Source organism: Sinocyclocheilus anshuiensis, unplaced genomic scaffold (assembly GCF_001515605.1).
Source record: "Sinocyclocheilus anshuiensis isolate Anshui unplaced genomic scaffold, SAMN03320099.WGS_v1.1 scaffold715, whole genome shotgun sequence".
Lineage (NCBI taxonomy): Eukaryota > Metazoa > Chordata > Actinopteri > Cypriniformes > Cyprinidae > Sinocyclocheilus > Sinocyclocheilus anshuiensis.
The window spans coordinates 189,601-204,134 of NW_015551089.1; the positions used below are offsets into that span (position 1 = coordinate 189,601).

Here is a 14,534-nt window from a genome sequence, read left to right on the forward strand (position 1 = left end):
TGGCCCACAAGTAGTGGTCGACCGATATGGGTTTTTTGACAGCCGATGCCGATATCTTGTTAAGCAGGGTGGCTGATGGCCGATATAATATTAAAACAACAATTACGATATTATCGCAGACCACACATATCGCACACCCCTATACTGTTTCGATTTTTACAATGCATTGTCTTCTTATCGATCCACCAGTTCACATTTAAAGCGCTGTGTGTTTGCAGGGTAAAAACATGGGTCGATTTTTGCATTGGTCTGAACTCTGAACAAAACAACAGTTTTACTGAAAATGCTCATTCATTCTCTGACAGCAGGTGGAGCGTTTGGTAGAAATATAACGGTTTCCCCGGTAAGGGCAGAACAGCAGCGCAGCACCGGACTTTGAACATGCAGCGCTCATGTTTATTTCATGAAATCATAGCCTTTTGAAGTTTAATCATCACATTGAGCCATATCACAATTCTGGTCTTTCCATCCCCAAATTTAAGACCTCTAGAAAAAATAATTAAGACTTTCTTGTACAATTTAAGACATTTTAAGACCTTAAATTTGATACAACTAAATTTAAGACTTAAGACTTTAAGACCCGCAGAAGCCCTAACACAATTCATTAATAATTATTACATTTAAATTGAATAATGCAGGAAAAAAGACATAAAAATGCTTACATACACATAGAAACTGAAACTCACCATCCACACCATGATGTAGGAGAAGATGGCGATCCACAGCGTAGAGAGGAAGAAGGACAGCATGAAGCAGCGCTCCCACCGTGGCTTTGCACAGTTGGGTATGGTAAAGTACAGCAACACCAAAATGGGCCAGGAAATGAAAAACTTCACTTTATCCATAGCACCCCCTACAGTCACATGGTACAGTAGGTCACCAATTAAGCCTCCACCAAAAAAAGCTTCTCTTAACAGCATTAATTTTACCATCCAATCCTTGTATTTATGGTGACTTAGAAGTTTACTGGGTGGGCAGTACAGCGCATAACTCATGAAAACACATGAGAAATGCCCATGCAATGCATAATAAGGCACTCTAAACACAGGTAGTGAATAATAAAAAGTTATAATCTCAACAAAAGAAATCTATAACAAAAGAGATCGTTTATCATGTGATTTTCTCACAATTAGGGATGTTCATTTCGGTTATTTTTCCTAACCGACAACCGACGCTCATTAACCGATTGTTAACAGTTAACCGACAAGATTATTTTAAATTAGAATTGGATTAAATTAGAACAGATAAGTGTCTGGGACCCGTTAAAAATACTAACATTTGTTTCCTGGGGATTAATTCTACATGCGCAAAAAGCAGCAAACAACAGAACATGAGGATTCACATGGTCATCATATCACATCACGCACCTGCAGCGCACCGCACCTGTGCAACAAGTAGCCTAGTATGCAGAGTTTCGGTTCATTTTTGTGCTGCGCGAACGGAAACCGACGGCAGAAAGCGGGATCCTATTTTTCTTTAGGCTTATTTTACAAAAGCACAAAGATTTGTTTTTATTGTGAATGTACACAAATAAAGGCAAACCTTTTACAATTCCGATTATCTTTATGACTAAAAGGAGTAGTTTCTTCCACTGTTAGAAGGAAAAAATTCAAGTGATTGCGCCGGCGCCGCATGCGTGCACAGTTAAGCATTGCTACCTTGACAATGCAGCCCGTTCATTATCATAATAAAATACAGTCAGTCAAACATATGGAAAAAAAAACTATGTAGTAAAAAAAATATATGTAGTAAAATCTGTGCCATTAAGTGTTATCACAGTACCGCCATGATGTTATGCAAAACATTTTGTTTAACGTGGATATTGGAACGCGAGTGAAGTATAGGCTACATAATAAATAATATTTTGGCATTCAAATACATCGCGAATACGGAAACATTTGATTTTGTGTCGAATGAGAGACACAACGTTGGTTTCAGTTTCGTTTTAACCTAAATTAATTTGTTTTGGCTTGTCGTTTAGCTATAGCTTCTTATATTTTTAATTCTTGTTCTTTTCTAAATACTGTTAATTGAAAGGCTTTGTTGTGGAGTGAGGGGAACTAAAATAGCCTAGCTATCTTTACAGTGTTTATTATAATGTTTGTAAACATTTCGTGTCGGCATTAGGCCTATTTCTGAATGAAATAATAAAATTGAAAGGATTTGTTGTGGAGTGAGGGTAACTAAAATAGTCTAGCTATGTTTACAGTGTTTATTATAATGTTTGTAAACATTTCGCATCATTAGGCCTAGGCCTATTTCTGAATGAAATAATAAAATGCAACTTATACCCGACTTATGTTTTTCCCCCCTAAAAAACAAATTTTTTTATACACGTAGCGTATTTTAACCATGCAGCAAACCTTTTTAAATATTTTGATACATTACTGAAAAAATAATTAAATTACTTTTTAAACCGTTTAACTGATTGTATTAATCGGTCAAAATTCTTACGGTCGGTTAACCGGTTAAAATGAACATCCCTACACACAATAGTTTACTCTGACTGAAAAATGCATTGCGCTCACACTCACTGTGTTCTTACAGTACCAAGCACATTTACACACAAAAAAATAATAATTCTGTGAATGCGATTTCACTGTTGGCAGAAATTATTACACGCATAACTGAAGACAAAAACAGATTAACATGGAAGTTCATTTCCTTTTTAAAAATATCTAACTTCCATGACTTTTCCAGATCTAGAAATCCCAATTTTAAAATACCCTGACATTTCCAGGGACCTTGCTGGTTAGGACACAGCATAAGAACTATGTGAATAGGTACCGTATACTATGATTTCAGATGCCACCGATGTCACAACAGAGGTTGAAGAGCCAAAGTGTTAATGTGTGAGAAAGTGAAACCTCCTCACCAGGCAAGATGAAGGGAGATGACATCTCACTCTCTGGCTCCTCAGTGAGTTTGTCCTCCACTACGTTGCCATTTTCCATGGTGTCAGCTTTCTTATCAGCCACCAGCACCGCATCCACCCCATTGGCCGTCTTCCCCAGCTGCTGCTGCTGCATGTATAAGGGGCACAGAGCAAAAACTGCTTCATAATTCACTCTTCACTGTCCATTTCCTCATAAACCCATGCTTTTCAATTAAGCTAATTTGAATTTGTCTCCAGTAGTATGATGCTTAGGTGTTAGAATTAACATGAAAGGGAGTAAATCCATTTCTGGGTATATTATCCCTTAAAATGTTATACTGACTAGACTTGACAACCTCTTTTCTTTCTTAACTAGCTGACATGTCTCCATCAAATTCCTCAGCAGTCTTTGTAGCAGGGGGTTTGAATTTCTAACACAATTCTTTGAATGCTAGCATGTGGATATTTATAGAAACAGTTTAATCAGCCTCACACCCAGAACTGGGCTACCTGATGTGAGAACTCCACAGTGCCGAGTTAGCCAACAAAGACCGGCCCATAAACTCTTCTGAACTCTGGCTTATAATCCAGTCTCTGGGTTCCCAGTTTTAAATATGCTCTATTATAAACCGGATAGTGCAGACGTGGAATTCTGAATGGATGAACCGCATTTGAAGAGCTTGTAAAATAGCTGAGCACATCTGCAACTCTAATCTGTTAAATTTAGCGTTCACAACCTATTTAACTTTTGTATTGTGACATTTTCCAAGCGAAAGATGATGTTCGAAAAAGGAACAAAACGTAAGATGGGGATTCAAATTTTCAAATGGAACTCAGCGGGGTTCAAAACAACACCAAACTCAATTGATTTTCATTGTATGGACCAAAAAATAAATAAAATATTACTGTTCACTCAGCTGGTGTATTTTCTTACCTCATTGATGATAAGTCGGCTTGCCATGCGCAGACGTGTCTTGGGCCCGAAGTGGTTGGTGATCATGACCCTAAGGCCGGCCTCGGGGAACCGATAATGTGGAGGGCTTGAATTTATCATCTCGTCCACCATCACAACAGAGCCCCTAGTGTACTCTTTACTGGGCTTTACTGCAGACACAGAGGAAAAATTGTTTGTAAGTGCACCTATACATTGTACTCATGCTCAGTACACACAGCATGTACAGTATTTGTTCATAAAACACACACACATAACTGTCAAACCTGCCCTAAGAGACCAAAAATAAATAAATTCGCACAACTGCGCACAGAAACCAGCAGGATCGTAAACACGCACACTCAAAAGAAAAAGGATGTCACAATTTTCAATCTAAAGTCCTGTTTGTCAGTGAGAGACTGATTCCTGCTGGGATAGACTGTAGGCCCACCTCTGAGCGCCTCAGGATACTGTCAGAAACCATCGACACACAGAAAGCTGACATGAAATCAAATCCTCAACCATCCCGCAGATTACTGCTGGACACCACAGGAAGAGCTCTACTGCCAATACACTATCAACTACATATAGACAAACACACTGACCAAAGACATTCCTGATATTAGAGGAAAATTCTCAGTTAAATGCAACTTGTAGGTAAAATAAGTGATTTCTGTGCCTCAAGTGCTAATACATGGAAAAATGCAAACCTTATCATTCAGAGACAATGACAGATACCATTTTGTAAATGAGTGGAAGGATGTATCACTGGTACTGGGAGTAAGACATGAACACACACACACACACACACACACACAGAGAGAGAGAGAGAGAGCACTGCAGAATGAGACAGGAGCCAGGGCAGATTTAGTAAGGCTAAGCAGACAGGCTTCAGCAGGAGGGGTGACAGAGACCACCACGCAGCACAACAGTTAGAGCTGCACTACAGGACACCACGCTCTGAAACAGAAAGCGCACCGCAGTTATTCAGCAAGGAAGCAAAGTGTCAGCCTCTCATAAGAGATGTCAGATGGCTACGCTTTCAGTAAGTGCTGTTGGCGTAGGCTTTACAAACAGCAGAAATACAGACAGTAGGGTTTAATTAATTTAGAGAACAAAATCGGACTTTGTTGCAAGCAGCAGAGGGTTAGTCGCTAGCCCATGAGGAAGCCTGTCTAGTTACCCATACCTGGTCTGAGTAATGGCCATGATGGATCATCCCATAACGAATCATATTCATTACCATGCTCCATCTCGCACATGACCGGATTACCATTGGCGACTCCCTTGTCTTCCTTCCCCGAAAAGTAGTTCTGGATGCTAGTGTTAAACCTAAAAAAGAAAAAAAAAAACAATTTAAACAAACTAAACACAAAATTGTGAAATTTTTCTCAAGGTCAATAGTCTACTGTCAATTGTATAGTGATATAAGTTGGTCGACATGACAAATGACCGACTTGAACAAAATCTGTGTGAGGAAATCGTTTGCTCACCACACAAAGTTCCCAGTCGTGTGAAATCCTATTGAAATGACTGGATTTTGTCATGAAAATTTGCTGAACAGCGGTAACTGTAACCACACCTTAATTCAGCTCATTGAAGTAACATTTGGTTCTATGTTGACATTTTAACGAAATTTCAGTAGTTATTATACTGTAGTGAAACCAGCAAAAATTTAATATTCAATTCCAATTTCAATACCACACCAATAAGCATTTTGCTAACACAAAAACGTAAATATTAATGCAAAAAATATTATTTAAAAATACTTAGCCTGAATGGTTTCATTTGAAAGAATCAGATGTTTAAATAAATATGCAAAATGAATGGGGACTCACTTCATGATGATAATGTAGCCAACATACATGACAATCAGTATCAGACTCTCCCACCTGCAGAGACAGAGGAGGAGGAAGACAATCAGGTGTCTGCCTTCAACCAATCAGAACAAAGTATACTCAGACAGAAGTTCACTTACCACAAAATCTTTTCATCATAAATAAACTGAAAAAAAAAAAAAGTTCAGAGTCTGTGTAAATATTTATTGAGTGCCAGCAGATTTTCAGTGCATGTCTTTACTACATGCTATGTGTATAGAGCTTATCAGTGACAACCCAGTACTTTTTCATGCATTTCCTTCACAGATATTAAAAAAGGTGTTTAATAAAGACTTGAACCAAACCAACGAGGCCCAACATGAACAAACTTTGATTTAGCTTTTGTTGTTGCTGTTGTTTTTAAAAGAGAGAGAGACGAAGATACAAGTATTTGTCTTTATATCTGTGTACTTAAGTCTATTATACGAGTACTGCAAATCTGAAACTACAATACAAAATAAAGCAATACAGTAATCGATTAAAAAAATATTCCATATTTGAAGCTTATTGCACAATACTTAAGTGGGATCTTTTGACTTAGTTGCTGGAGAGTTCTTGGTGGTTACTGGCCCATTTAGAAATACTCTACTCCATAATGGCAGCAACTTCAAGCATTACTGACTTTTCTTCATAAAAGCTTCTAAACCATTTTTTAACATCCTCAAAGCTCATGGTACATCTGTCTTGATAGGTTTGTTTTTATGTTATTGCTAATTATCAGTTACTTTGTAGAGAAAGTTAATGGGACTTTTACTTTCAGAACCTTCTCTATTTTGCCAATTAATTACCAGAGCTCATTAGATTAATGACACTTACTGCAATAAGGGCAACCACAGATAAAATGTAGTAGATTGAGTCTCTGAACACGGAAAACTTGGTGAGAAAAACAACCTAGTGAGAAAACAGAAGAGCTTTGTAAACAGACGTCAACAAAAGCAACTATTTTTTTTCTTTGTTAAATTTATCATGTCTACTGTACCCTCAAGTTATGCCATAAGCTACAACAAAAAAGGTTTTATTTCTCAAAAGACAAAAATATCACAGCAATGTGCTTTTAAAAAGGTCATTCTTGAACCTCATAACAGTAACCAAAGTATTTGCCTGTAAATCTTGTATTTAAAGTGGTAGAATTTTAACATTGGATTTGAAATGGAATATTTAAAAAATAAACCATTGTTTGAAATCAGAGTAAAAGGGGCAAGCCTGAAGAGTAATTTCCACATTGCAATGCCCAGATGAAAACATGAAAAGGTCAAGAGTGGCAGGCAGCTTCAAAGGAGGCAAGCTGTAATATAGAGCAGATATATAGAGTTTCTCACCTGCCCCGCAAATATCCCACACACACCGATGATGCACAGGATGTTGAACACGGCTGAGCCTACTATGGTACCCACCCCCACGTCTCCATGTGTTATGAACACACCTGCAAAACAAAGCAAGAGGGTTCTGATCCACAGCATCTGTTAACACGACTAATGCATATACAAGCACCTGTATGTGTGGCTTACCAATTATAGAGGCAAACAGCTCGGGGGCGGAGCTTCCAGCTGCCATGAAGGTCGCTCCTGCTACATCTTCACTCATGTGCAGTTTCTGATGGATGGGATTAGCATACAGAATCACACACAGGATGTGCAGAGGCAATAATTAAAAGGTCTAAATAGATCCCGGAGATGTGCAAAACTGTAAGTGGATTATATGAATGACTAGCAGCTCTTAAAGGAACAGTTCACAATGATTTTCGTCATTACTTTTTTACACTATGAACTGGAAAAGAGCAGCATGAAGATAATGGTTTTATATTTTAATATTTTTCTATTTATTGCCGTGATAGCAAAGTTGAATTTTTTAGTATCAATACTCCAGTCTTCAGTGTCACATGATCCTTCAGAAATCATTCTATATGCTAATTTGCTCCTCCAGTAAAATTGAAATTTTTGCTGCTCAAATATTTTTTTATTTGCTGCTCAAATATTTTTTTTATTTGCTACTCAAATATTTTTTCATTTATTTGCTGCTCAAATAAAATTATTACTATCAGTTGAAAACAGTTTTTGTGTAAAAAAATTTTAATAGATTAATTTGATGGATTTTTTTGTAACATGTCAGTCTTTACTATCATTTTTTATTAATGTAATGCATTCTTGTTAAATGAAATTCATTAAATAGTAAACAAAACAAAACAAAAAAAAATTACTGACTCCAAACATTTGAATGATAGTTTAGTTTTTTGGTCCTTAAAGGAGCCAAAACAGTAACAGTCACTGTCATTACATTTAAAACATCTGCATAAAAATTCTTCAAAATCCCTTTTGTGCTACACAACAAAAATAAAGCAGGTTTCAAACTATATGAAGTAAATAAATTACAATTGACAATGAGTAAATACATTGAGCGAACTATTCAAGAATGCTGTATAATTAGGCTGGTTTAAGAGTCATGTTGCCCAGAAAAGGCTCATTTTTTAATTTGACACTAAATGCGGAGTAACTGACAAATATTCAAAAAAGGTAGATCAGCTGAATAACTATAACCTTTAGTTATGGATTTTAAAGGATTATGCATAATAAGAACACTTCTCGCAGCAGGCGATTTGAAGTCGGACAGTAAATTTGTCTTGAAATTTATTGTAAAAGATGGTGAATTTGTTACAAAGACAGTGCTTTGATGGCTAAAGCACAGCATGCTGTTAGCATGCTAAAACCTTCTCTGAGAAATTGCATCTCTAATTTAATCCCCTTTAAAGCACTGCCTTTTAAAAAATATAAAGCTAAAATAAATAAATAAATAACAAACAAACCACCCTTACCTATACCTAATAGTGTTGCATATTAGTATTACAAGATCTAGTATCCAGCATAACAGGAAGGTGTTGGAAACTCTGGGTTTAGAAGGACAGGATGAAGTGATTCTGGAACTAGAAGTTCATTGTTGCCACTGTACATTTATTCTCACCTCACAGATCTTCTCTAGAGTGGTCACAAAGTAGTCATCACAGACAATAGCAAGGGCCAGAAACATATATAGAGCCTGAAACAGGAAGAAAGACAAGAATGAAATGCACCATAATGGGCTTGATGTGCAGAAATATGTTAAGTTGCATGTCTAAATGGTCTTCTGTTCTATAAGCAGTTGTTGACAGGGTGGTTTCAGCACTGTGAACCTAATGGCGAACTCATAAATGATGACGAGAGCTGACAAACTATTTATAATTGTCATAAAATTCTCAGACAAGCACCATTTATCCTGGATGACAAGGTCAACTGGTGAGCAAGGCTAGATGTTGATTGACGTGCACACACAAAGTTCACCTACCCCAAATATGTGCAGCAGTACAGCTCCTTGCGCACGATGACTGTTGGTGAATATATCCTCAGGGAACTCGTGGATGGCTGCATTGAAAATGAGAAATAAAAAGTCACTTTGGCGCAAGTTGTCATAAAATGATCCAGATAAAAAAGATGGTACACTCCATAAAACCAGATCCACATGAGATTCCAAAGAACGATTGGAATTTGTGGGCAACAGAATATAAATCATGCCCTAGGGACAAGCGACTTCATCATAAAGCAGGAAAAATACATTGTATATGTAGTACACATGGTCACCAGTGCATGGGACGGCATTTTTTATTTCACACAAGGGTACACTCAATTTAGTTATAGGAAAGAAAATTTCAGTATACAGTAGCCTCAGAGAGGCTATTCAGAGGTGCATCCAGTATGGAGCTGTGCTAGTGGGATGTTTCACTCTCTACACCTGGTATCCTTGGCTCTGGGTGGGTTGAACTAGGTTAGAGTAATGTGAATTTCTGCAGCCCGTTTCAATACCAGATTCTAGACAAATACCATGTGTGTAGTGTTCTTCAAACAGCAAAGTTTTTGATGCAACTTCTTCTATGACTGTCAGACAGCAGCTACACATGATCACAAATCCCTCAAGAACAAGAAATCTTAAAGACTCTAAATAAAACAAAAAGACAGTAATAAACGTGCTGTGAAAAAGAAAACGCATTTCTTTATATATATATATATATATATATATATATATATATATATCAAAACAAAAAAAACTAAACTTATTGGGGTAACTTTCCCTATAAAAAATTACTGTGAAATAAATTTATCTTGTGCTTTTGTTTATAATTTAATTTAGCAGTTTGAATAAAATTAAATTAAAGAGTTTATATGGTACTGGGCTCACAAACAAACAAATAAAGCAAAAATAAATAAAAAACCCTGTGCTTTTATTTCAAGTTAAACTAATAAATACTGTAACAAACAAACAAATAAATCGTACACAGGCTTACTTCCCCTATAAAACCCCCACTTGATGTGAAATTGCTCTTATGCTTTTCTTTTGTTCATATTTCAAAGTTAAAATAAAATGTGCTTATATGGTACATGGGCTTGTTAGGGTCATTTGCACTATAACACATGGTCTGTGTTTTCTTACATTGTAAATGCCTCACTGTAACTGTGATTTTTATGTATTTGACAAAAAGTGTAGTGATGAGAAAAATCCTTTTCTGTGATGACTGATATTATGCCACAAATGCTGTTGATAGAGCTTAACTTCATATGTAACTCAGAACATTCCTTTAAATCTGGTTTATATGCCTCCAAGGCCTTCTGTTAGTGCAATCTCACTAAACGTCAAAAGCCCCACAAACACATGGCAGGGTAGGCCACACGTCAGTACATTCTGTCACGGCAGCCCTGTAGGTCAAATAATGTCAGGACCACACTAATGAAGATCACAATATAAATCAACATCATGGCATAATCTATACAGTCACCTTCCCCTCTAAAGCTAATGAGTTTTTTTTGACACTTTCAGGTGGGGACTTTCCACCCCCAAGTCTCCATATTCCAGGCCCTAGATATGGCCCGGGACACTCCTTTAAATGTAAAACTGAGACTTTTCTGCCCATATTACTGTTCTTTAGAGCAAATACTGCTAACGAAAGCATCTGCTGTGTAAAAGCATAAAAAACTACTTAAAAATCTTCTCCTGCCAACTAATTTTTCAATCTGAAGAGCTCATTAAAACAGTCATGGCACTAATAGCTATTCCCGTTAAGAAGCGATCTGTTATAAATGACAGCAATTGTGGCGTTATGTTTTATCATCACAACCACCAGCATCATTTCCATGGCTGTTATCTGAAGGGTTGAGAAAAACGAAGAATCCCAACAGGATTTATCCATCAAGTGGAAGAGAGTTGTTGGTGCCCTGATCACATTTCCCTTCCCACAGCTCGCCCCTCCCATAACACATGAGAAGGAGGAGAGGACAGCCTCAAGGTGTTTGTGACCTAGGCAGCCCTGTAGGTCAAATAATGTCAGGACCACACTAATGAAGCTCACAATATAAATCAACATCATGGCATAATCTATACAGTCACCTTCCCCTCTAAAGCTAATGAGTTTTTTTTGACACTTTCAGGTGGGGACTTTCCACCCCCAAGTCTCCATATTCCAGGCCCTAGATATGGCCCGGGACACTCCTTTAAATGTAAAACTGAGACTTTTCTGCCCATATTACTGTTCTTTAGAGCAAATACTGCTAACGAAAGCATCTGCTGTGTAAAAGCATAAAAAACTACTTAAAAATCTTCTCCTGCCAACTAATTTTTCAATCTGAAGAGCTCATTAAAACAGTCATGGCACTAATAGCTATTCCCGTTAAGAAGCGATCTGTTATAAATGACAGCAATTGTGGCGTTATGTTTTATCATCACAACCACCAGCATCATTTCCATGGCTGTTATCTGAAGGGTTGAGAAAAACGAAGAATCCCAACAGGATTTATCCATCAAGTGGAAGAGAGTTGTTGGTGCCCCGATCACATTTCCCTTCCCACAGCTCGCCCCTCCCATAACACATGAGAAGGAGGAGAGGACAGCCTCAAGGTCATCTCCTGAGAGAGGCCACAGAGCACAAACAGACATACAGAGTGTCATCCACAGACTACCACACACTCAGAAACAAAATACACATACACACACTAGTCTCAAAGAAGCCACATATAAGAACCGAACTGCTTCGCACTACTGATTAGGTTCATTTCACTGGGGCAGATGAAAAAAAATAAATAAATGTTTAAACCTGAAACTTTTTTGCTAAAATAAAGTGGCCTGTGACCACACTGCCTGTGATTGTTGCCAGGTATTGCTAAGCAGTTGCTAGGGTATTCTGGATGGATTTGAAGCCATCAAGGTGGTCCCAAATCAAAGGGTCTGTTCCCTTTCCTAGACATGGCTCAGGTCCCCCTCTCCTTCAGTGCAAGCCTAAATAACTTTTTTCAGCCATTATACCGTTTAGTCCACCAAAACTCATATATAGTATTTCTGATCATTTAAAAAAATAAAAGCACACCTTTCCTCAATAAGCCACATAATTTCAAGTATCATAAAATGTGTGGAACAAAACAGATTACAATTTGAAAATGTTTCAACAATTTGCATTTATTTATTTGGACAATGAAACGGACAACTAAAGTAAATTGGGTCCAAAATACAGTTTTGTATTAATTTAATTAAAAAAAATAAAAAAATACAAATGAATACAGTTTTGGAATGACATAAGGTTGAGTAAATGATAACAGAATTTTAAGGGATACTCTCTCTCATTCATGTCAAAACATTATTTATTTTTTAACATTCTGTGATAATTTTTGTCCATTCATTTACATTCATGCACTTTTATCCAAAGCAATTTAAACTGCTTTCAAGATATACTTTTTTCAGTTGTATTCCTTGGGAATCGAACCTATGACTTTGGGGTTGCTAGCACCATACTATATTCATTAAAAGTCCACGCAACCCAAACTTTCATACATCAAAAACTACAAAAATACACTGTATAAGTAATCCAAATAAGATGAACAAGTCTTTTGAAGAGGCACAGTCATTTTACATGATAAACGGATTTAATTTAGGCTTTCATTTATATATAAATATTAATCAGCAAACATAAAGCTCATCAAATACCGTAAACATGGAAATGCAACCATGTTTGCTAGACACGCAAGAACAAATTAGATTTATGAAAAACATGTTTACATATGTAAATATGATTACATTTTAGCCGATATGCATGATGAAACAATTTTCTGCAGGACGGTACTTCATGTGGTATTCAGCAGGACCTACTGTTTGTTGACACCGGACGTTGTTTTTCTCCAGGTTGATGCACTTGTGCGAGGCATCACAATCTCTTGCAGGTAAATCCATTAAAGTCCTTAGGAGCTCCGGCACACTGCATCAATTATTAATGACGGGACCATTAAAAACAAACTCTCTCTGCCTCTGTGGGCATCATGACAGTATTTTCAGGTGGAGGCTTTGTCGTTGTCTCCAAACAATTGGTGAACAACATACAATACAAGCATGTATGTATGTGCTTTGGGTTTGTATCTGCTGTATGAACAGCGTATAATCTGGGCTACTGTGGAGAAGCATCTCAGGCAGAGTGAGAAAGAAAGAGCTTTGTTGTGTCTTGTCATCTTATGACCTTATCCATCAGTCTGTCCTGATGTGAACACACATGGCAGGATCAGTGCCTAGCAGTTGGATATACTAAGCTAGATGTGTGTGTGGGTGTCAGTGTAGCTTGTTACAATAGCTTCCTGATGCAAAAAAAAAGTGGGATGTGTACAGAATAGCATACTACATACGTGTAAAGTTTACACCCCTATGTATCTATCCCTTAATATATAATGCACTGCCTTATTGAACATCAATGAATGTTTGTACCTTTTGTAACAGTTGTGTCTCAACTGTCCCCAGCGAGAAAAATATAGCCACATATAAATTGCTTGTCACGGAAAAGGAAGTCAAAGGGTATTTAGATGTTATCAAACAGCCTTTTGGATTTGCTATGGTGGCTATCAAACACCACCAAATATAAGAGTTTAGGCCTGTTTACACCAAGAATGATAACTATATTAAGGTCAATACCAATGGACGACAACATTCTTTTTATTATAAATGCATGCTGCAATTATTTCTGCTGCTTTAAATGCTCAAGCTCTTTAATGTCAGGTGGATTTTGACTGGCTGTCAATGTCTCTGTGGACATCATGAAAGTGATCTCTGATGTCTGTGATGGTCTGAACAGAGATATTAACAGCCAGTCATTCAAATGAAAATGTTCACGCATATAACATTTGTCTTAGAGTGAACAGGCCTTCATGCACAACTATCACAAACGATAGTAAGAACCAAGAGGGTGCTAACTTTTGAACTTTGAATTTGGGTGAATTAAGTTATTTTAAACATCACTACTAATTTATTATGCTTTATGATAAATGATTAATTATTTTTAAATGATAAACATCTTACAGGGGGGTGCAAACTTACGCACTCAGCGACAGTGCCATGCAAAAGTTTGGGAACCCCTTGCAGAATCTGTGAAAATGTGAATAATTTTAACAAAATAAGAGAGATCATACAAAATGCATGTTATTTTTTTATTTAGTACTCTCCCAAGTAAGATATTTTACATAAAAGATGTCTACATTTAGTCTACAAGAAAAAAAAAAATAGCTGAAATTATTAAAGGGGTCATATGATGCGATTTCAATTTTTCCTTACTCTTTGAGGTGTTACAAGCTCTTGGTGCATAAAGAAGATCTGTAAAGTTGCAAAGACTAAAGTCTAAAATCCAAAGAGATATTCTTTATAAAAGTTAAGAGCCAACCACGCCTACCTAAAACGCCTCGTTCCAACACGCCTCCACGTCTACATCACGATGTGGGAAGATTTGCATAACGCCGCCCAAATCTTCACGCAAAGAAAGAAGGCGTAACTTTTAGTCTCACTGTAGTTTTGTTGACGCTGCAGCCAT

The 14,534-nt window shown here is 37.1% G+C and overlaps 1 protein-coding gene across 3 annotated transcripts in view; it reads right to left on the reverse strand.

Annotated features, from left to right (window-relative positions):
* LOC107662654 (sodium/potassium/calcium exchanger 4-like) overlaps positions 1 to 14,534 on the reverse strand; it is a 44,216-nt gene that overhangs the window by 4,807 nt on the left and 24,875 nt on the right. Inside the window, exons 3-13 of one of the 3 annotated variants that reach the window (XM_016452734.1) lie at positions 8,999 to 9,075; positions 8,639 to 8,713; positions 7,192 to 7,276; positions 7,003 to 7,106; positions 6,500 to 6,574; positions 5,785 to 5,810; positions 5,645 to 5,698; positions 5,080 to 5,138; positions 3,810 to 3,979; positions 2,876 to 3,023; positions 687 to 853 (exon numbers count right to left, since the gene is read on the reverse strand). In XM_016452734.1, the coding sequence (XP_016308220.1) occupies positions 687 to 853; positions 2,876 to 3,023; positions 3,810 to 3,979; positions 5,080 to 5,138; positions 5,645 to 5,698; positions 5,785 to 5,810; positions 6,500 to 6,574; positions 7,003 to 7,106; positions 7,192 to 7,276; positions 8,639 to 8,713; positions 8,999 to 9,075 (1,040 nt within the window). Of the gene's footprint in view, positions 1 to 686; positions 854 to 2,875; positions 3,024 to 3,809; positions 3,980 to 4,995; positions 5,139 to 5,644; positions 5,699 to 5,784; positions 5,811 to 6,499; positions 6,575 to 7,002; positions 7,107 to 7,191; positions 7,277 to 8,638; positions 8,714 to 8,998; positions 9,076 to 14,534 lie in introns of all 3 variants that reach the window. The other 2 variants (XM_016452732.1, XM_016452733.1) reach the window with 2 other exon arrangements.